General features: G+C 44.4%; 1 protein-coding gene across 1 annotated transcript in view; it reads right to left on the reverse strand.

Annotated features, from left to right (window-relative positions):
• Positions 1–22835, reverse strand: part of LOC130610421 (unconventional myosin-X-like) — a 94526-nt gene that overhangs the window by 59276 nt on the left and 12415 nt on the right. Inside the window, exons 2-10 of the mRNA XM_057430302.1 lie at positions 21089–21187; positions 15380–15538; positions 10410–10597; positions 10031–10165; positions 5243–5367; positions 3872–3885; positions 3148–3232; positions 1441–1544; positions 55–184 (exon numbers count right to left, since the gene is read on the reverse strand). Coding sequence (XP_057286285.1) covers positions 55–184; positions 1441–1544; positions 3148–3232; positions 3872–3885; positions 5243–5367; positions 10031–10165; positions 10410–10597; positions 15380–15538; positions 21089–21187 — 1039 coding nt within the window. The remainder of the gene's footprint in view (positions 1–54; positions 185–1440; positions 1545–3147; positions 3233–3871; positions 3886–5242; positions 5368–10030; positions 10166–10409; positions 10598–15379; positions 15539–21088; positions 21188–22835) is intronic.

Here is a 22835-nt window from a genome sequence, read left to right on the forward strand (position 1 = left end):
TGGGGGCCTTAAGGGGCTTTGCATGGTCTACCTAGTTCCTAGGGTCCCACTCACCTGCTTTCGTTGTGATCTGAGCCCCACCAGCTGTCATGAATTCGACATTTCCCAAATGAAGTGTCCCAGAAAGAAGTTTGAAGATGTCTCTGATTTCTTCAGTGCTGAAGTCGACCACCTTCATGGCAGTCTAAGCAAAACCATACTGCTAATGTTGGCTGTACGTATAGCCAGAGTACAATACAACCACCACACCAACACCCAACCCGTGTAAGATGTAAAACTCAGAATTATATTAATCATGAAGAAAAGTGAAATGTGATGGCACAGACCCTCTCTCAGCTGCACATCTATCAATGATCTTCACTGTCTCCTATTCTCTCCATCGTTTACTCTATCCCCATCTAAAGCAGGTGGTCTATTTGCCCTATGCTCAAGCTGGACTTTGCTGCTGCTGTTGCCTGTCACAGGAAGAATGTGCTCATGACTGTGTGAGGAAACCTCTTCTTGAACACTGGCAGTACAGGTTATAGATGTCACTGGACTGCTTCTACATTCTGCTTTATTGTCTTCCCTGAAGGACAGATCCATATAATATATCTAATTTGATCCAGGTAACCCCCATAATTTCTTCTCATTTAGAATAACAGATTTATGCAGCAAGATTTAAAACCAGGCTCGGTTCTTGGGGCATAAATTGACTTTGAGAGGTAGGACCTAGTTTTCATGCATTCACCCTGTCAGCGGGGCGCTTCAGGATTCTAGTTCCCTTCTTTCCTTCAGTTGTCTCCTCAGCTGAAGTATAAATCCCATGTTGCTATTGAAACTTCTGCTGCACAGGAGACATCTCTTTCCCTTAACTCATACTTATGTAGGAACTATTGAAATGCTAAGCTGACTCTTCTCACCTTGCCTATCTGGTTTCAGCTACATTACTAAAGCCCTTGGGCCAATAACCATTTATCAAACAAAACATGAATTGCATACTCATCCTGCTAAACCCACAGCCTCTGGTAAAGTTACAGATGTCTACTGAAATCTGTGTGATATTTCAGGTGATACAACTTTACCAGAACATTTCAGGAGAACACTACCTTCGACCAAACTGTTCCCCTTCTAATGGTCAATGTGAGATTTCCTGCATCAGGCCATCTAGCCGGCTCCCAGGAACCATCATGGGGTGGAGCTTTTGGTCTCCAAAGTCTCCATCATTCTAAATTATTATTCATCTTTGACTGCTTCCCAAATACCCCATTTCTGTACAGAAAAAAAACAGTTTTGGAGCCTTGTTTTTATCATAAAAAGGTAGAGCTGAGTTTCAGACTGGTTGAACACCATATTTTGTCTTAGGACAAATAAATTCTGCCTGTGGGATCTACACCCTGCAGCACATTTAGGCCATGAGACTGTGCTCAGAAGTTCAGGAAGAGATAGGACAGGACTCACCATGACCTTACTGAACATCTCTACGTCATTCAGGTTCTCATCAGTCACACAACCAGACTGGTTCAAGTAGTGGTAAGTCTCTGGCTCAGAGAGAAAGAGGCTCTCTGCAACAGAGGAAAGAGAGGCAGGGAAGAGAAAGACAACAATTTATTTAGCAATCAGCCTTTTCATTCTGTGATCTCTGACCCCCAAAACAGTGCATATGTTTACCACAGGGAGAATTCACCTGAACAGATTCCATATCCCTCAAAATCTACACCTAAACAATGAATTCGCTGGGGAAGGAAAAGAGGAAGGTATGTGGTAACAAAGCTTGAAGATGGTATGTAAAACATTTTAGAACAGTCAAATCCCAAGCTGCAGGCTTGCAGAATGCCTTAATACTGAATTGACTTAGAAAAAGAACAGAAGATTAAATTCAATCTCGTATAGTGTACAGAAAAATAGTCTTAACCATACACATACAGTAACAACCTCTAATTTAGGTATTACCACTTGAGGCAGAGTTCCAAGAGTCACAGTAAGATTTCTAAAGATACCATGTCATTGCTGAGCAACAGTCAAAAACTGAATACACTTCAGTTCCTTCAGTTTTAGAAGGAACACAGAACTAAACATAAACCCAGAATTAGGTCTCTGTATGTATCTATACCACAACCTCATCTTAAATGATAACTGCATGTTTGATCCCCATTTTGAAAAAGACAGAGGTAGAACTGAAAGATATATGAAAAAAGGAGACAAGGATGATCAAGAACTCGAAACACATTACAGACTGGGGAAGTGAAGCAGGCTGGGACACCAGCTTGGAAAGGAGATGGGGAAGAATAGCAAAGATCTGCTGAAGAAAATAATCTAGTTTGTATGCTTTCTCTAAGCACTCACTGATAACCATGGTCTCGACTTCCCTTTTGTTGTAGATAGATCCTCTGAATAGACCTGTGTAGCCATTCCTGCATGAACTCTTTAGAACTGAAGCCCTACTCCCACTCTGTGTCAGGCCCAATTCTATCTGATGATCCTAACATACACAGAATAAAAGCATAAGGAAGCTCCCCAATCCCTCAAAACCAGACTTCAACTGTAACATGTTCCTGTCCACCCATGTGACCTCTTCAGCAAGACCACCAGTGCTCAGCAGTGCCAAGGCAGCTACACACAAATATTGTTAAGGGGGTGCTGTACTACCAAGAGGATTCTCCCACTGCTTGCAGCTACTGCTTTCTCTGCATGCCCTCTTCCAGACTGACCTCTCCCTTCCCTATGTACAGAGCCATAAATCTTTTATTCAGATACTAGGCATGTTTTGACTCTAGTCCTGCATCGTTGCCGATCTAATTCTTCTCACTCCTCTTACCTATACTGAAGGTTTGTTGCATGTCTGTCTCTCCAACATTTGAACTCCCTGAACAGCTCCCATCAGCATCTGAATCAAGAGACTTCACTCTTCCTTTGCCTCTAGCTAATTTCATTACCTCACCACAGTTGCACAGACTTTTCCCTCCACCTCAGAATGCCTGAATTGTCTTTTCTCATACAACATTTCTGTCATCCTCAGCCTATTTCTCTCAAATCTCCTTTCTGTTTCCTATTAAATCACCATATGGCCTTCAAGTACCTGAATTAGCCATGCTCTGACTGACTTACATCTGCTTCCCATGCTGGACTGGAGAAAGGACAGAAACATATTCCAGAAAATGAAATTACCTTTCTGCTCCTTGCTCACACCAGCTAGAAGAGCATAAAAGATGTGGTAATTCCTCTCTCCAGGGTTCTGGTGTACCACTCTGTTCTGAAACAAAGAATACAGGAGTAGCCAGTAGAAAGAGATTGCACTTGTGGTTGCAAAGGCAAAGAGAGGCCCACGATACAGGTAAGTCTCCAGGGCCAATACACAAGAGAGGCTTCTTCCAGGTCAGTGATGGTGTTGTCTAAATAAGGTCTACATGAAGATCTTGTCATGTGTGCAACCAAGCATGTAGACTTCTCTGAACTCAGAGTGTACACGCATGGACAAACTGAACTTTCAATTCTGGCCCCACTACTCAGTGAGTTCTGGTGTTCAAAGTAACCTACATCAGAGCAGATATGTCTGCATTTCGGAGTTGTAACCCCATATTCCCCTCTATGGAACTGAGTTCCCAGGTACTTGTTCTCTCTCCTTTTACCCTTGGTAAACAGCTTTTTCTTGAAGTTTCTCTGTAATGCACAGAGTTTACAAAGAGAGAACAGGCTCAGATATATAGATAAAGAACAAACATAGACATTAGCTTTTTAGGCGATACAGCTGCAACTGTCTCAACTGAGGAAGAGGATAGTGAAGGAGCTATGTGCTGTGACAGAGGCAATATCATTCTGGAGGAGATCTGGCACTGCCCCAACATACTGTGAGGACAGGACTCGCGCAGCAGTCAGTAAAGGTGATACCTACCTTTTCCAGTAAATCTGAACAGCATGTTAAAGAAAAACCATTCAAATAACATATTCACAGATCTGCTGATGACTGCCAAAGAATCTTCTAGACACATTAGGACGAACAGTGTAACAAACAACAAATCATTAAATAACTGACACTTTAGAAAGTGGAACGAAGGGTGGTCCCAAACATCATCTCAGATCCTCTTTACTCTTTGTCCAAGGAAGTATCATGTGCCAAAGATCCATTTAAAAGGGCAGGGTCAGATAGAGCATAGGACCTACACGTGGTGAGGCAACCTTACAAAGGATGAGCCACATTAGGGACACTTAAAAAGACAGAGACGCCACTCTAATCTGAAAGTCTCTATTGCAAACAGTAAAGCTTGCATCAGTTGTCATTGCTTCTACAAGAGACTGCTATCTTTCATCTACTGAGCATAAAAAGCAGAGACTACACAATCCAAGCTTGTTATTTACAACAGTTGTAAATTCATCCGGTTGCTACTCCAGTGGAAATTGGTGTTATTTGCGGTCAGCAGCAGCTTTGAATATCAGCATCAAGAAATGCAGCCAGGGCAGCTTTAGTTGCCTCGTGCAGACAAAAGATAGGTCAAAGTCTCAAAGTCTTTGTGAGAAGGGTACATGGGCATACAGGGAAGACAGTGGTCATAGCACAACATAATTCGACTATATCCAGTCTTCCCTGTCCTTGTTGTCATTGGAACAGGCTCCTCAGGGAAGTGGTCATGGCACCAAGCCTGTCTAGAGTTCCAGGAGCATCTGGATGATGCTCTTAGTCATGTGATTTTGTTTTAGGTAATCCTGCAAGGAGCAGAGAGTTAGAGTCAATGATCCTTACAGGTCCCTTCCAACTCAAGATATTCTATGATTCTATGATTAGTGTTCCAAGGTCCACTGGAGATGGGCAGACCAAAACAGGGAGTCTTCATTGGCCCTCTAAATTCCTGTTCTCTGCATCCAAATATTGTGCAGAATATACCGATTCTTAGCTTGGTCTCACTTTTCTAAATTGTGAATTCACTGGCAGACCTAACATAAGGGAACAATCCTCTGTGAACAACAGGATGCAATCAACATGAGGCATTTTCTTAGGCAGCAAATTCTAGGGATTTAAGTATCAAGTGTTGTGACTGACAAGTGAAAAGTCAGACTATGTGTCCCTACCTAATGTAATAGCTAGACAAAAGGTTTTCAGAGTTATGTGCTGCAGAGCCACAAAAACCATTTCCCTCTTCAAGCTGCAAATCTTTCTCACAGTTACAAACTGGGTTTGAGAAACTGTGCTGAGGGATTTCCTGTCCCACTCTGAGCTCCTCATCTTCACTCACTCCACCCGTTTCTGGTTCACTGAAGAAAAGGATACAATCAGTTACTCGGCCTCCTTGGATGTGTCCATGTTGAGAGAAGTGCAGTTGGATGAACTTGCCAAAGCGGCTGGAATTGTTGTTATAAATGGTCTTGGCATTTCCAAAGGCCTCCAGAATGGGGCTGCAGAAACAAGGCCATGAAGATATGATTGGTGATGAGATACCATTAAAACAAAGCATGTGCCCAGCTCTTTGCCATTTGCACAGTGTGCACTGCCATGCAAGATTAATGCATTACAGCATCAGACTGGACAAGCAGGAAGAGCTCAAGGGCAAGGAAGGATGGCAAGAGCAATTTAACACGCTGCTAGATGAATTTTGAACCTTTGGGATCGGAGTTAATTAAATCAGTCCCCAGTGAATACGGCTGCAGGCTGGTGTTCACACTGTCAAGGGCATTCCTCACCAATGTGGCTTCAGGAAATGAAAGAAGGCAAGACCCAGCCAGGTATGTATGTGCTTAACACAGCAGCATCCCATGATACAGGCCTGTGGTTGTGTTTTTTTTCAGGATTTTCAGAAGCATCAAACATATAGGGCAAACACTCCATGGGTTTAAATCACATACTGCTTTGTTTCTGCTTCTGTCTTTGAGAGAGGGGACAGTATAAATCATCTCTAAAAATGACAAGCCAACATTTTTGACCTATCAAACAAACATAGTACCAAACTGATTTGTTTGGTACTGGAACACACAAGCCCTTATTACTTAAATCTTACTTAGGCTGGTACAAGCCACATGGTTTCCAAGTAAAGGGACTATATACACACACTATAGATTGAAAACTTTCTTCCAAGAGAGCCACATAATCCACTTCAGGAAAAAAAAAGTTGAGAAATAATCTACCACTAAATTTCAGACAGGTGATGAATTGAAGAATTCTGTCTCCTGGTCACCTTCCTGTCTTCAAGGAGGTTCATACAATATGGAAATTGGTGAGTTAAAATGCAGCTCAGCTCTTGCTCCACAGAACAGTACAAGGGAAGCTCAAAGCATTCAAACTGACATGCTGAATTCAGGATTAAAATATTCATTTTTGCAATTTAGCCAATTCTAAAATAATCTGAAGGCCTGACAAGTAAGGAGCCATGGAGACGCTACAAGAACAAGCCTGTATGTGGGTCATGTTTATTTTTAAAACATGTAGTTTTTAACAAAAATGTTTGCTATTATCACCCTGAGAAATACTGGCTTTTTAAACATCTCTATCAATCCACTGCATGGTTCCACTGAAGACAGGGGCAGATACAGGATTATTCACAAGTTAATAATTATTAACACGACAAATAATCACAATTACAGATACTGCTGGAGACTGTTGAAAGCTTCAGGCCTTGCAAGTGGTATCTAAGTGAGAGCTGTGGTTAGGAAAGGCCCAACAACCTTCAGGAAACTTCAGGCAGTATTGTCCTAGTTTATTTCTTGAAAACATCACTTTAAAGAAACACAAGCATAGAAATGAGATTGCTCCATTGTAACAGGCTACATCGATAGAAATCGCAGTCATAGAAATCTGTATGCACAGATCAGGAGGTTAAGTTCCTTGCCCTGAAGGATGTGAACTCCAAGACCCATGACTCTGAAAGAAGTATGTAAATAAGGACATTGCACAGGAATATCCCAGTGAGCACACCAACACTATGAATCAACAATAATTAATGGGAACAACCAGAAAAAGGGAGGACAGGGTTACATTATATGACTACTACAGTTGCAGTGAGAGTGCAGTGACCAGCCAGCCAACCTTTGTGTTTCTAAATCATGTTAAATTAGATAAGGAAAGCACAAGGAAGTGTCTTTATAGTTTAGTTTGGCAATGGGCTCGTGAACATGAATGCAGAATTCTGTCAGGGATGGGGGAGGAAACATGCACGTGGGTGTCTGAGGCTGGCAGCAGCTGCGAGGCAGAGGGGTGGGTGAGCTGGTGCAGCCAGGAATGAGGGCAGAGCAGACTGCCCAGGCCAGCAGGGACATTGCAACGTGGAGTTTGATGCCACATCAGACTGCGTGAGGTGGAGCAGCGCATCAGAAAGGTGATGCTGGCTACTTGGCTGGATGTGGGCAGGGGGTGTTGCAGGACTCAAAAAGATCGGAAACAGTCTCAGGAGGGCAGCAGAAAGTGAAGCCTAGATTCTAGAAATACTACGACATATGCAGCTCCAGGATTAAGATGCATAGCTGAAGATTCGAAGATTAGAGGGATAACAGGAAAGGTGGTTCTGCTGTCAGCAGTGGCACCAACGCAGAGAAGTGAAACAAACAAGAAAAGAAAGCTCAGAGGAAAGTTAGCAGAATTTTTAATGGAATGCTGGATATTTTCAAGAAGGAAAACAGACCAAACAAACAGTGCAAAAGGAGTTTTAAGAGCCTGATTTCTGAGAAATACACCAAGTATGAATGTTACAACACAAACAAATTATAGAAAGCTGACATAAGGCTTTGTTTATAATGCTGTCTGAAATTGAGAAAGAATCCAGCATTGCTCCTGGATATGTGCTGGGGTGCAAGGATGAAAAGCTGCCATTAGCTAACCCAAGGAGGGCCATTGGCAGAGCAAGTAAGGCTGAACCGCAAACACATGAGGTAGACTCAATAGCAGCGGCAGCCGCTCCTGGCTCGGGGCCAGGTCATCAGCTTCTCTTCTTAGGGAAAAGGTGACAATTCACACTGCCTGGCACTCACATTGCAACAGCTCACTTAACACTAAAGATGTACACAAAACAGGTCACGAGCTGTTACTTCACTAAACCTCACAGCTGTGGGACCCTGCAGACTCCAGAATCACTTACCTTACCATTATAAGCTTTCTGGACCACAGTCAAGTTACCACTTAACCGCTAAGTGGGCTTGAGCCTTCTAAGCTGCTTGCCTTAAAACAGATTCTGCAGATCTTGAGTCATGACTGTATTGCACTTAAGAGCTTTTACCAATTTGCCAATGTCCCTGGCGAAATCTGCACCCTGCAAAGCATAAATCATCCAACAATGGTCTCTTCAAGCACCAGGTCCAAAGGCAGCAACCCTTCTACTTGATGCTGCTCCGCTTACAAGGAACCTAAAAACTGCAATGCTCTTGCAGCTGCTATCTTAGACACTCCATGTCTGCTTAGGCTATTTCCCCCACAGTTACTAGTAACTTTTTGTGTCACCATCTTCCAGAAACATTCCTTCTCTCTGGGCCCTGAAATATGCCACTTGCATGACAGTCACTTTTGCACAGACGGTTCAAAGGATTTCAGCTATTACACATCTAGATTCTGTCGCAGATATCTGATTTATACCTCTGGAGGTTACTGCAACTATCAGAGTCTCAAACTGGGACCAGCCTGCAGCCTCGCCCTTGACAGTACTGGACTGCAAGACCCCCAGCAAGGTCTCCAGTCACAGGCAAGATGGTCTTGTGCTGGGAGATTTTAATTTAATTTACTAAATAGAATTCAGGTGTTAAGAGAAAGGAGGACACAAACAATAAAACAGACACTTAAGTAAACATCCTTCTTCCCTTTTCCCAAGGTTTACCTGAAAGTTGACATCTATTGTTCATCTTTTCTTAGCCTCAGCTCCCATTTTACCACCAGTCCCTCACAACTCCACCCTCAAGGAAGCTGGCAGCACAGAGGCTGGGGTTACACACACGTAACTCTTTCTTTCTCTCTTTGTTTCCTTACTGCTTATTCACATTTTCCTGATGCTTTTTTCCTTGGTGTCCCTGTTCCAGCATGGTTCACTCATGGGCCACAGTCCCCCAGAGGTATCCCTGCCCTGGCATGAGTCACCACAGTTCCTTGGGGGTGTCAGGACCTCCTTTGGCATGAGGAATTCCCCACAGAGTTTGTCTCCATCCCCTTATGGCTGCCAGTTTCTTTCCCAAACATGTTTTATCCAGGCCAGGCTGTATGGGAATTTGATCAGCCTGGTCTAATGGAGGGTGTCCCTGCCCATGGCAGGGCTGTTGGAATTAGATGATCTTTAAGGTCCTTTCCAACCCAAACCACTCTATGATTCTATTATTCCCTGCCTACCTGATGCCTTGGCAAGGTTTTGGTGGGTGGTGGTTATTCCCCAGCTCCAAACACGGGCTTCCTCCCACATAACCCTGCTGCAGCCCCAGCAACCTCCTCGCTCATGCCCCTTACAGCTCCCATGGACAGTTCTCCATGAAATCACCTGCCTGGACAGCAAGAGAGCTGCAACGCAGCGCACAGGACACATGAGGCAAGACATACAGGGGGGCTGAAACAAACAGTCCAGGGGGAGAGTAAGGCTAAAGGAGAAGACCAGGAATCAGAGCGTGATGGAGACTCACTGTGAGCACAGACACAACTGAGAACTGTAGGAGACAGGGATGACCTGAGACAACCAGGGAGGGATGTTACCCATGTCCCCTCCAGATACTGACACAACAGATGTAGAGCTGGAAAGAGGGACAGGGGAGTGACATGTGGGTGAGCTCTAGGGTGCAGCCACGTGTACTGACAGGAGGAGAAATCCCAGCCTTGGCTAGAGGGATTCTGGCTGCCACAGGCACCCCCCACTGCTGTTGGAAAGAAGCCTAATTCGTCCACGGGCAGCTCAAAGAGAAGTCAGTGTGAAGCATCCTGGTAAGACCATAACTGCTGCATTTCCCTGATATTACACAGTTCAGCTGCATGATCCTCACCTTCCAGGTTTGCGTCCATCCACGGCACAGCTATCTAGAAGGCAGAGCCCTACCAAAGACAGGCTGCCCCAGCATGACAGCATCCGCAAGAATGGGCCCCACGCGTCAGTGAGAGTGACTGTACCTGCTTTCCAGGATGGCTTCTTCCACGTGAGTGCTCTTCTCAGATGCAGGGGCCCCAAGGGAGGTCTGGCTCATAGCTGATAGAAATTTCAGCAGCAACTTGGTGCTCTCAGTCTTTCCAGCTCCACTTTCTCCACTGTTAAGAAAAAACCATACATTTCATTCACAAATCCAGGACAGACAGAGCTAATGACCATCCCACCCACGGCAGAAAAGTGATCTCCAGGAATAAACACGTGGCGTCGCCACTGTGGCAAGCAGGGATCAGGCAAAGGGTAGGCAAGATGGTATGGATATTCAGGCAGATGTCATTGCAAATGGAGCAGCAGGAGCAAGGCATGTAATGCAGTCTGGGAGTATCAGGTTGTCCCATTTCTAACCTTATCAGAACACACTGGCTGTCATGACGCTTCCACAAGCAGCAGTAGCACTCGTTAGCAGTGGCGAAGATATGGGGAGGCAGCTCACCCAGGCGGTGCTGTCTGTACAAGTCTATGGCATCCACACTGTACAGACCAGGGATAGGTTTGTAGGGATTTACTGAAGCCAAAATGGAGCCAATGTTTGTCTAGGGGGAGAAAACAAAACAAAGCAAGGAAATAAAGCTCCTGGAAAAAGAAAAAAAAACAAAACCAAAAAACAAAAAAATCACAACAAACCCAGACCTTGAAATAACTCATGATGAAGGAAGAAAGCCTAAATAAGGAATTCAGGCTTAAGCAGAGAGCTCAAACAATGGCAAAGAATGTCAAATCCCAGGGCAGGGGCTGCACAACTGGGTCATAATGGGGCAGTTTGAATTTTTCTGCTCTGCAATAAAATGTTCTTAGTCTACGAGTTCTTAGGGCCACGAGAATGATCAGGGGACTGGAGCACCTCCCGTATGAAGATGGGCTAAGAAAGTTGGGGCTGTTCAGCCTGGAGAAGAGAAGGCTGCATGGAGACCTCATAGCAGCCTTCCAGTATCTGAAGAAGACCTATAGGGATGCTGGGGAGGGACTCTTCATTAGGGACTGTAGTGATAGAACAAGGGGTAATGGGTTAAAACTTAAACAGGGCAAGTTTAGATTGGATATAAGGAAGAAGTTCTTTACTGTAAGGGTGGTGAGGCACTGGAATGGGCTGCCTAGGGAAGCTGCGAATGTTCCATCCCTGGCAGTGCTCAAGACCAGGTTGCACGAAGCCTTGGGTGAGATGGTTTAGTGTGAGGTGTCCCTGCCCATGGCAGGGGGTTTGGAACTAGATAGTCTTAGGGTTCTTTCCAACCCTAACTATTCTGTGATTCTATTGTCTTTGCTGAATTAAGCTTACACAATTTAAAAACAGGAAGTTGTCTTCATGCCCAGCTACCTTGAATTGTGCTTGAATCTGAAAAGCAGAACCAGGACTGAAGGAGTGTCAGGAGATACCTTCAATGCCACTATCCACAGTGTTAAGTAGAGGGGGCTTGGCAATGTTCAAGTACCTTCTGAACAAAGAGGTGGGACACAGAAATACACACTCACGCACGCGTGTGTGCAAAGAGCCACTAAAGCATATTGCTTTAATTCTGCTGAAAAATGCTGTTTGGAGCAGGTTAAATTGTTCGGTAAGCCAAATCAAAATTGACAGCTGAAGATGAAACTCAGGATTTCAAGTCAAAACATTTCTACATTTTCTAAGCAATTTATTTTGAAAATATTTATTTTGAAAATCTCATAGTTCAAGAAAAGAGATAGTAATGTTTAAAATTAAACATAGAAAGCCTAATACTGCATTTCTAATGTATTCTTTTATGAAGTCAGAAGCAAATTAATTTTGGGGTTTGGGCATGACCTTTTTGGCTCAGCCAACCAGCTCAAATTCAGTTATTCTCAGAGCTGTACTTCAGAGCAATGGTGGCACCACTTTCCTAACAATGACTTTGTAATATGGTCAACATCCAGCTTAAATCCCGCTGCTTCTGCGGTGGCCTCCTTCACAGGGACAGCGTGGACTGCTCTACTCCAGGAATACTCATTCTCAGCAGGGGTGACAGAGGAAACACTTAGATAGCTGCAGCAGGTGCCAAGCTCTGTGGTCAGGGATACCATCTAGTATTATTTCCAAACCATGAACTACAAGTCACCACATATATATATACAAGGATTTGTACGCATCCATTGGAGAAGCTGTAAATAAAACACTTGGTGACAAGAAAGACACGTGCTTTCTCCCTGCCAAATGGAATCTGAGGCCATACCGCAATGCCAGGCTCTGAAGCCAGACTGAGAAATTTGTCTATGAAAGCAGCAGTCAGAGGTCATCAGAGGGAAAAAATCTACACAGGCCTAATTGCATTATCAGTATGAACAGGCTAGCATGCAACAAGTCCTGAGGACTCTCTGACATGGAGTTTTGTGGGAAGAAATATAATTCGTGATGAAAGCAATAAGCAAGCAAATGATCTTTGGCAAGATAGGTGTGAGAAAATAGGAAAGCACTGATAGGGAAAACACAGATCAGGAAAAAGCACCGTACAAGCAGCTGAGCAACAGACATTGTCCAGAGACTACAAGACAGAGGTTTCCTTCCTAACACTTCTCTCAGATCATCACTGCATTTTTTTTCCTCTCAGATGTTTCATTTTCAGTTTCCCACTCTAGTTCCAGCTCTCTCAACGAATGGAGCCCCCCCACCTCAGTCCCTCTCAGTTCTTCCACTACAGCCATCTCTTTCAAAGGTGTTTCTAGGAAACTCCCATCTCCCAGTTGCAGTCTTTTCATCACCTACAGTCCCTTACAGACAATTTCTATCCACAAATTTTAACAGTGGTAGCATTTGTGAATCAACATTGTATATACCAGCCACTCCATTAGCAAGGAGTGATCATCCCCAGAGAACTCTTTAGAGTAGGACAAGCCATGCGTGGCATGTCTGCTTCTCAACACAATCAAGACAATAGATCCTACTTGGGTGGTTCAGCCTGGCAATGCTAGGGACAGCACAAAATGTGGCAATACAGCCCCTGGCTCATTTATACATCACTCACATTATGTTGGGTCTACTTTTATTAACGGATACAGGAACTGCAGCAATTAAGAGAGAAGGGAAGATGCACTCCTAAAAGCTGCAGGCTGTTGCTGTTCTCACATAATTTGCTTAAAGAGTTTGATAAAGATTGAATAGGATTTCTTTGGAAAACAAAAGGTACTGCTGAGATTGTCAGTATTCCTGCAGCAAATCAATTATAGGTACCACAATCGTCTAGATATACTGCTACCTACACTCCCTAACCAAATAGGACCCCTTTAGGAGGTCATGGTAGGGTGCCTCCAGGCATTAGAACAGCTCAGAACTGCACTGCCCTTTTTCACAGCAGCTGTCCACTTCACATTCTCAGTTTTCCATCCTGAATCATTTTTATGATATTATTAGTATTTTTAATACTAATTATCAGTATTTCATGTTACCCAGTCCTTGAATGTGTTTTCCAGAAAAATAATTTTACTTCTCACCTGATTCTGGTCTCTCTGATTTCCTTCCAAATATTTTTGTCCCTGACTGAAAAGCATAACTCCTCTCAGTACAGCTTCATCTGCAACCTTAGCCTATGTTCTATCTGTGGAGACTGTTGAGGATGATATTAAATGAACACAAGCTCTGTAACATTCATGGTGTTAACAGATCACTGCAAGTCATTAGGTGATAGCTGACATTCTCAATTTCTGCTTAACTGAAAACTATATGCAGCTGGCCTATGGCAAAAACTAATTGTTTGTGATAAGGTAACTGCAACTGCACTGCAGAAATGCAAAACAGCACTTCTACGGCTTGGTGTTCTCCAGGTCAGACACTGCACACATATACCCAGATACAGTCCCACTCACAGAGGGTCTTACAGTCCTTCACTGAGGGGTTCTTCCCAGCTCTGAGCACGTTACAGAAGTCAGGCTCCTTCATAAATCTCAAAAAAAAAATCAGATCTGAGGTGCACAGCTGGCATTTGTGCACTATGCATAGGCCAAAAATTACATCACACAGATGGAGAAGGCACAGAACTAACACTGAATAGAGGAAGGAATGAGGATCTAGTTGAAGATGTCCCTGCTCATTGCAGGGGGCTTGGACTAGACAACTTCGGAAGGTCTGTTCAAACCCGAACTGTTCTATGATTCTACCAGCTAGAGGAAAGGCTTAAGGAGATACAGCTGCTGTGACACTGTTACAGTGCTGGCGGTCTAGCATCTCTGGTGCAAGGCACAGACTGAAAAGGGAGAGAACCCTGCCTCGCGTTTCAAAGTGTGAGGAAGAGGAAGTGGGAGGAATATACCCACATGGGCAAAAAGCTGCACAAACACATAGTGAATGTCAAACACAGGTCAGGAAGAGCAGCAAGGACAAGGGCCATCAAAAGAGTGTGTGCACATGAGTACTGCTACAGGGTCACAAGGCTGTGTTGACAGACAACAGGCAAGGAGGATCTACAGTAACAAAAGAGAGAATTTGCACATCCCTGTGCAGGAGATTGTTCAGAAATGGGGTCATTTTATTGATAATTTCCTGGAGTACAGGTGCATATGGTTTGGTTGCCTTGGTAATAGTTGCTATGCAACACAGAGATTCACATTTTTCCTGTCAAAATCTGAAAAACTCTGGGTGCACATAGAATGGACAAGCAAGGTGAGAGTAAAGCAAAGTAAGGCAGTCTTTGCAATATATCCTCCTGTCCTCTCCATGTCTCAGCAGAGCACGCTGCCACCCCAGCACTCCAGGTATGCCTTGTCCCAGGTGCGGTTTCCCTCACAAGTCATTTTCCTGATGCTTGCCTCCTTCCTGAGGGCCTGAGGGAAATCAGGAAGTGCTTTGAGGCCTCGCCTGTGCAAGGACAGCAGGGTAACTCAAAAAAGGCACAACTGCACGTAAAAGCTGAAGAATTAGGCAACAAGCTTGCTTTCCTAGTTTTAGAAAGAGGCAATAGCTTCATCTGCCCGGATCAGAAGAGATACTCAGCAACAACCTGTGTACACTGCACTTTCCAGCCTACTTGGCCATATAAATCTCTGAACAACAATAATGGGGAATCTGGGGAACATGAATGCCAGTTTGTAATACATGGGTGTTCATGAAGCTGCACAATTGCGACAAAGCCTAGAGGTGAACATTCATGTTTTAGAAGTTCTATACATTCAAAGATACCCTCCTGATAGAGGAAGGATCTCACAGGGCTGATGGAGCTGGCAAGGCAGGGAAAACAAAACATCTCATTTTCTATTCACCTGAAACAATGCTCAGGAAACAACACTAAAATCAGTATCTCACATGCTGAGTGGCATCAGAACTAAACAAATATCATTAGCCAGAAGGGATGTGGCCCAGCTTGAGCACTTACATAGATGTTACCCTGTTGATAGCGCTGGTGCAGGTTAAGCAGGATGGCAGCTTCATGCAGATCTCCCAGCATGGACATGTCTTCTACCCCATCAACGCTGGTCTGGTGCATTGGCAAGACCTTTTCCCTGGTAAGGGAGGCCTTGGGATACTGGAATACCTGGAAGAATGGGGGAAAGGACAAACAAGCTCATGACATGTGGGCACACGGTCTTATTCCCTAATGGAAATATGCTCCTTTTCACAGCTTTATACTTCAGCACTGGAAAAGGAAATGAATAATGCACAAATCTGCTCCCTATTTTTATAGTCATTCTTCCTTTCCTGTTCCTACCAGTTTGAGCTCTCTGGCCAGAAACCATACAGAACACTCTCTTCTTTTGCTACAGAGTCAATCTCTCATCTTCACTACTGACAGGGACAGATCAGTGCAAGGTTACTTGTTTTTTAATAAAATCCCCTTAGCAGGAGCAGGGCACCAGCTTCCAGCTGCTCTGGGCTGCACAGGTATTACACACTACACGTGTAACTCTGAATAATGACGGCAGCTGCTCCCAAGAGACCAGGAACAATCCTGCACAAAAACACAGGTGGCATCATGTCTCTGTGGGAGATCGAGGCAAAGCTTATTCACATTCCAGGTTTTGGCCCTGCACTCTCCATAGAAGCAGCCAGAGAGTGTCTGGGAGACATTGTCATGTCAAGACTAGAGGAAAGCAAAGCAGATGAAAAGCCAAGTAAAGGAGTGACATCCTATGTGCACACTGGCATGTATGTATATGATACAACTTTTTAAATGTTTGTGCAGTGGCAGCTATTAACTTCTATTACTGCTCTGGGAAGAGCTTCTACTTGTATGAGGCTGCACTCTTCTTGCTTCAATTGCTGCATCCTTCTTCCTGCTAGAGCTTCCTCCTCCTCCTCCTCAGTAACCCACTATTCCACTATTAGGTCATCTTCCTCACCCCCATTCAACACAGCTGAGATTATGTGACTGTTCTCCTCCACCATAACCAGATCCCAGCCCTCCTTTCCTCCTCCTCAAGCACGATGCTGGCATTTCACAAGTTATTTCAGTTGCTTCCCACTCTTGGATTCAACCATGTGCCATCTCCCACCCAGCATCCCAAGCTGCACTAGATGGTAAGACCCAATATAAACAGATGGGAGACTTCATACAGGAAGCCTGGAGAAGCAAACCGGCCTGCAGTAACCCTTCCAAAGAAACTTGGGCTTTTCCTTCCCTTCTGGGGCTCTGGTGTCTATGGCATTTCCATCTCTGTTTGTCAGTACTCCTAGGTGCCAGCAAGCAACTGACAGACTCCACAGAGAATGAACCATGATCTATAGCATTGATCTAACTCGTTTCTCCTGCCTGCTCTCTTGGAGTCCTTCGGCTGCTGTGACTGCCAGGGAGAGGCCATCCACCAGCTGCAGGCTGAGGACAGAATGAGGTCACCCTGCCCGCTTCAACCTTGCCAGTCCCTTGCAGGGTGCTCACTGCTGCGGTGCATTGCAGGTGCCCAACAAGTGCCCCTTCTCAGCTCTGAGGCTGCACCCTTGCCAGTGTGAGGAAGGAATGACCTAGCGCAGGATCCCCCTACAAGAACCCCGTGCTACCTGTGAAGCCTGCACAATTACAACAGCAGCTCTGCTCCTGGAGGGAGCTGGGAAGCAGAAGCAGGCTCATCTCCCTGGATGTGTTTGCCCCAGGTCTGCCCAGTCACACCTAACGTGACAACGACTTGGTCTCTTCCTTTCGGAAACCACCCACAGTCCAATTTTTTTTGTCAGCCAGGAGGTTTTCAAAAATACATAGTTCATGCTCATGAACATCACAGGACAAAGCCCACTCCAGCACACAGGCTTTCACCAGGCATCTCTAAGCTTCTCCGCACCACTTTTGTGCCTGAGTATCAGAGAGGTACGACTGCCAGCAGCAGGAGCCCTACTCTGCAAGCATGGCCCAGGAGAAACACAGCAATTTTTATTTCTATTTCTTCTTCAGAGTAGAGGCCTCTGTCACAAGAGAACTGATGGAGCAGGAAGGGAGAATGGGACAACTAAATTCAGTGAAGAGTACAAGCTGCAGATGCGCAACGTGAACTGGACTCTGTCAGGAGCAGAACCACTACAGCACTTTCAAACCATGAGGCAGCAAACCACCCTGGCTCTCTCTTCTCTGCTGACCTAGACAAATTTTGGAAGGGGACAAGTCCAGAGCAGTATGATGTGATCTCTGCTTACATCTGTCTGGCACTTACTCATTCACCCCTGCATTGTCAGCACTTGTGGCCATTTGGACCAGAAGAGAAATATTAAGAAAACATCCAGAGAAAAAGCTGAGCGTACAAGTGTCCCAAAAGATACCAGGCAGTCAGCAGCACCTGTGCCAAGAGGCTTTTAAGAATAAAAAAATAACTGTGTGATGGGCCAGAGCTTGTCTACTTGCTCTTGATGATAACACTGGAGAAACCGGGACCCTAAAGAACACCAGAGGCCCTAAATACACAAGTAAATGATTAGAGATTAGATCATCACCTGCTAAACTTGCCTTGAGCTGCCTCTGGCTGGGACTATTCAGCCATTCCTCTCAAAAAAAAAAAAAATCTGGTACAAGATCCTCAAAGATTTAAGCAGGTGCTCTGGGAGGACTGCAGCAGAGATGGATTAGAAGCATTGGCTCCGGTATCCTCTGGACAGAAACACTGCATAAATGAAACACTTCCTGGAGGAGTGGTCTGATGCCCTCGAGGCATCACACTGACACCCTGGCTGAGGCCACCGTGTCACCTGTGTGTCCCTGAGACTGGAGTTCACCTGATACCCTTGTGCATCACTGAACCCCTAGAGCTCACCTAGAGCCTCCAGCCCTGCTGAGATTTGGGAGATGAGGTTTCTGTGTCTCTGGAAGGCACCTTTGGCATGAAGGAGAAATTTCAGGCCTTCACTGGTGCTGGGTGAGACTTGATTTTTAATCCGTCCTGTGTCCTCCAGGGTAGAGACAAGTTTCCAGTCTCTATCACCAACAGACAGCAGTGATCATCCAGGATCCTGGAGACAGATGTGGTAGTATTTTGTTCCCAAGATTGTGTCAAAGGGTTTTTTCCAGAGGAATTCTGAGGTTTGAGAGACAAACATGACCCAGACATGATGACACACTGTGCCCTTAGAGCTTGCGAGGTGCTACGCTGATCCACCTCCAGTCACCCCAGTAAAGAAGAGACTCCTTTTACTCCACTGCTCACTTTTGGTTCCCTCCAGCAATCTGCCAGGAGATCAGTTTGGAGGAACATCCTCTCCATTATCCTGTTTCAGGCAACATGGAAGCATGACGGGTAAGCCAGGCTGAGTTCAGCAGCTTACGGCTGAGTTCAGCAGCTTACTGCTGAGCTGAATATGATGGCTGATTTTGCCTGAAGCAAGTGAGAACACAAACTGTTCTCTCAGCAAAGCTGCCTTTGGAATATCCCTTTTCCAACCAGTTAACATTTAAACAGAAAGTTATAGGTGTTAATAAGCAGATCTTTCAGCTTTCACTCTAACTACAAATAAGCCAACAAATACCACACACGCACTTCACAACACCAGCAGAGACTTCTACTTTCTCCCCAGTGATAAACTAATTTTGTCTCAGATTTAGCCCACAGGCAACAAAATGACCAGGACTCTCTCTGAGCCCTTGCAATGGTCAGGAATAAAGCAAAACCTGGCCAGAAGGCAAGCCAAGAGGAGAATTGCCAACCCTGCTCACCAGGCTGAGAAAGGGAGAAATGATTCCTTCTTAGTCTCAAATCCACCCTTTAGTGCAACCCTGGGCACTTGAGCAAAGACCTACCTGGCATCTAAATTATGTTTAACCATACACAAAGTATTTGCCTGGTCTATCTGGACCGTGGTTTCCAATTGTTTTCCTAAGAGCTGGCTCCTCCTTTCCTCCCAGGAAGTGACATTTCTGATAGATTTGTTGCTTGAGGTGTTTTTAAGGAAGTGAAAACAAATAACAAAAGCTCTGAAGCATGACTGAATTTCTTACCTCAGAGCTGCAAGAGCTTCAGGAATGCTGGCCACAGCATACATGAGAACACTACATTTAGGATCCCTAGAACAGGGATCAACTAGCCCATCCAACCCAAAGTAAAGTGAAGATGTTTTCATCTGAGTTTCCACCTGGAGTAGGACAGCCAGTCCCTCCTGTGTTTATGAAGCAATGAAGGTGGCAGGTGAGGGAACTGCATGGGAAAAATGCATTGACAAAAAAAAAAAAAAAAAAGAAAAAACCCATTAAAACCAAATCCACCTTTTTTTTTTTTTTTTTAGACCTGTGACTCCAGCCAGCATTATCCTGTGCACACTTTCTAGCATGGACACAGGCTGGTGATAGGTGCACCCACTCAGCCGGCTCTATGGGTTGGATTTCTGGTGTCCTTTCAGAGGTGCCAGGTGGGTTTGGAGGATTTTCTAAGGCCATAGCAGCGTATCAGAAGAGACAGGAGCAAGTCTAGAAGAGTTACAGAAGTACTCACCATTTGTTGAGCCTCCACAGGCTGCTGGGTTACTTGTGATGAACACCCCTGTGATCTCTTACAATGAGTTAGTGACTCCCAAAACAAGGTAACTCCTTGAGAAAGGATTTGAGACTAGAGTAACTAAATGGAAAACCTGTATGTCTACTAGATGAGTTTCTGAGAAACAAAACAGACTCTTTAAAAAGGAATGATGATTTGAAATCTAGTCCTTTCAAAGCAAGACTGAAAAATACGAGTTTTACCACTGACTCTCCACAAACTGGAGTTCTAAATTCTTTTCCCCCTCTGCCCTCATTTGTTTGCAGGTAAGAGGCTGAAAAAAACCTGTCCAGTTTTCTGTAACAAAGCAGCTGCCTGCAGAGCACCATTCACCAACACAGCTGATCAGATCTAATTGCTCACTGCTGGAGGGCACAGTCCTGCGGATTTCCCAATCCTCCCTGCCCAGTTTGACTCACTAAGAACCTCAATGAAGGCAGTGAATAGTGTTCCCAGGATTAGTGAGCTGAGCTGACTCACTGAGGACATGGATGATTCCCAGAGGTCCCTTCCTACCAACGTTACTTCACAAGCACTGCAGAAAGCATGCCAGGGAACCACAAGGCGCACAGGGCTGGAAATCAGGCAGGAAAGAAGCTTGTTCCTCTCTCTGACAGAGAGCTCTGCTCTCAGGAGCTTAGCTGCCTTGTTGAACTGTGTGCTGTGCATAGCTGCTGCACTTAACACTGCTGACTGACACAGGGAGCTCACTTCCATGTGCCCAGGCCCAAAGGGCTGATGGCAAAAGCTGCTGAAGCAGATGGTGGTGAGCACAACAGCCCTTACAGCAGCATGGCTTGCAAGAAGCACATCCCAGCAGAACTTACCTGGTGGAGCTGCCTCCTTCCTAGGAGTATTTTGCCAATGTAATGGTTTTGCTAGGCTGCTAATGCAACTCCTTCAGAGATGGCATAATAAAAATCAAGCAGAGAGATGCAAGTAGACAAATGAACAGAAGAAAGAGAACAATCTTCTCTTTTTAACCTTTGTTAGGCCTTTGGCATGGTTTGTAACAGAACTGGGTCACTTTTCAGGATTGCAGTATTTCAATTGATATATTTCATTTTAACATGAAGGTCATGCAAGAACAAGAACATCTTGAAACTTCACATAGGCTACAGCCTCATGCAACCTTCACTTACCGTGCCATAATCTGAGGTGAAGAGCACATTTCCATCGGCACATGAGCCAACAGTGCATGGCTGCAGCTGGTCCTGCTCCCGCAGCCATACCCTGGCACCCTGCAAAAAACAGAAGACCTCCCATTAGAAAGAACTGGAGCCTGCAAGATCGGTACACAGGATGCAAACACCCAAGGAAAGCTGGGGGAAGCTGTGGTATTCAGAGATTACTTCAAAGCTACAGTTGCTTAAAATTTTTAAGCAAGTCCTACTTACATTTTCATAGAAACTGGGTTTGATTTTTTTTAACATAACATGAGAGGAAGAAAAAGCAGTTTTAATCAGCTTCATGTGGAAATCAGCATAAGGAAACATCAATTTTATGGAAAGAGTCATGGAAAGATACAAGCACAAAGAATAGTGGGTTCGACTGTCTAAATATTTTCAAGCTTAGGATAGCTGGTCATTAAAAGTCATTCTATAATAATAATAGGAAATGTAAATAAAGCATGTTTACAATTTTCTACACCCACACATCACTGTAAGTCAAGATGCTTCCAGAAAGCATCAGCAACAGCTAAGTAGAGTTCACAAAGCTTTGTTTGCCTCTCTTGCAAGAATTTCCTTTGGTAAATGACATGACTTGACAGTTTCTCTCATATATATATATATACTCACTGATGTATATACAATGGTCTTGATGTATACATAGTTTCACACACATTAAAACATCTTAAATTGCTCAGTGCCTTTCAAGACAACCCTGGGCACAAAGGCAGATTTCTGGCAATACACATGCAGGGATGTGCAGGGTAAGCAGATCTGATCTGACAGTCTGCCTACCAAAAAAGTGCAGGGGAAATAAGTTTGCTGGATTAGCCTCTTCTGCTCTGCCTGATGGTGGGACCTGGTACAATGGAAAGAGCAGAAGCACAAAGGCAAATCAGGGAAAGCAAGACCTGAAGTTACGCAGAATTAGCATAACGTCACACTGAATTTCAATTATTGCAGACTAATCTGTTCCATGTCTTCCCATAGAAATCGCATAAACTCTACTTGGATAAATATTGAGAAAAAGCCAAAGTGCTGAACCGTTGAGTAATGTTAAGGCCATCCTGCTTTTCATCGATTCATAGACCTACTTTCTTCCTAATTTGTTTCCTACCCCTAAGTTATTGATTATAAAAGCCCTTCCTATCCTTTTTAACCTGTCAGCACCATTAGCTCTTTGCTTATAGGCTTATTATGTTTGAAGAGATGCCACAGTATTTCTGTATTATATTATACAACATGTGGAACACTAATTCTATTTTTAACGATTTATTTTATATTCGTTTAGGCTTTTTAAACTACTTTAATCACTTCGTAAAGTGACTTTAGTACCCTGGGTTTTCCCTATGATACAAGATGTGTATTGGCCAACCTCCAGTCCTCCTAGTAAAGGAACTGGTTTTAGTGACACTAAAAAAGGCCTACATAATTCCAGCTTTGCTACTGTGTTCTGTTCTAGAGTTTCCACAGCAGGCAGATTAACCTCACCTCACCAAGTGAATGAAAAACAGTAGTGCATCTGATCACTAAACCCAAGGACAGTGTGCAAAGAGCACCCTCATGGCCAGCGAGCAATAGTTTTTCTTATGTTACAGATTCAAGATCCCAGAGACCTGGTAAGCAATGCACTGAATACAGATTTTGAGGAACTTCATGGTTCTTCAGATTCATGAAGAGGTCTTCACGACATCCTCTTACATTTTCTGAAACTCTTGAT

The sequence above is a fragment of the Pezoporus wallicus genome, unplaced genomic scaffold (genome assembly GCF_028554395.1).
Source record: "Pezoporus wallicus isolate ANWC-B61680 ecotype Strahan unplaced genomic scaffold, APGP_CSIRO_Pwel_v1 contig_5261, whole genome shotgun sequence".
NCBI lineage: Eukaryota > Metazoa > Chordata > Aves > Psittaciformes > Psittacidae > Pezoporus > Pezoporus wallicus.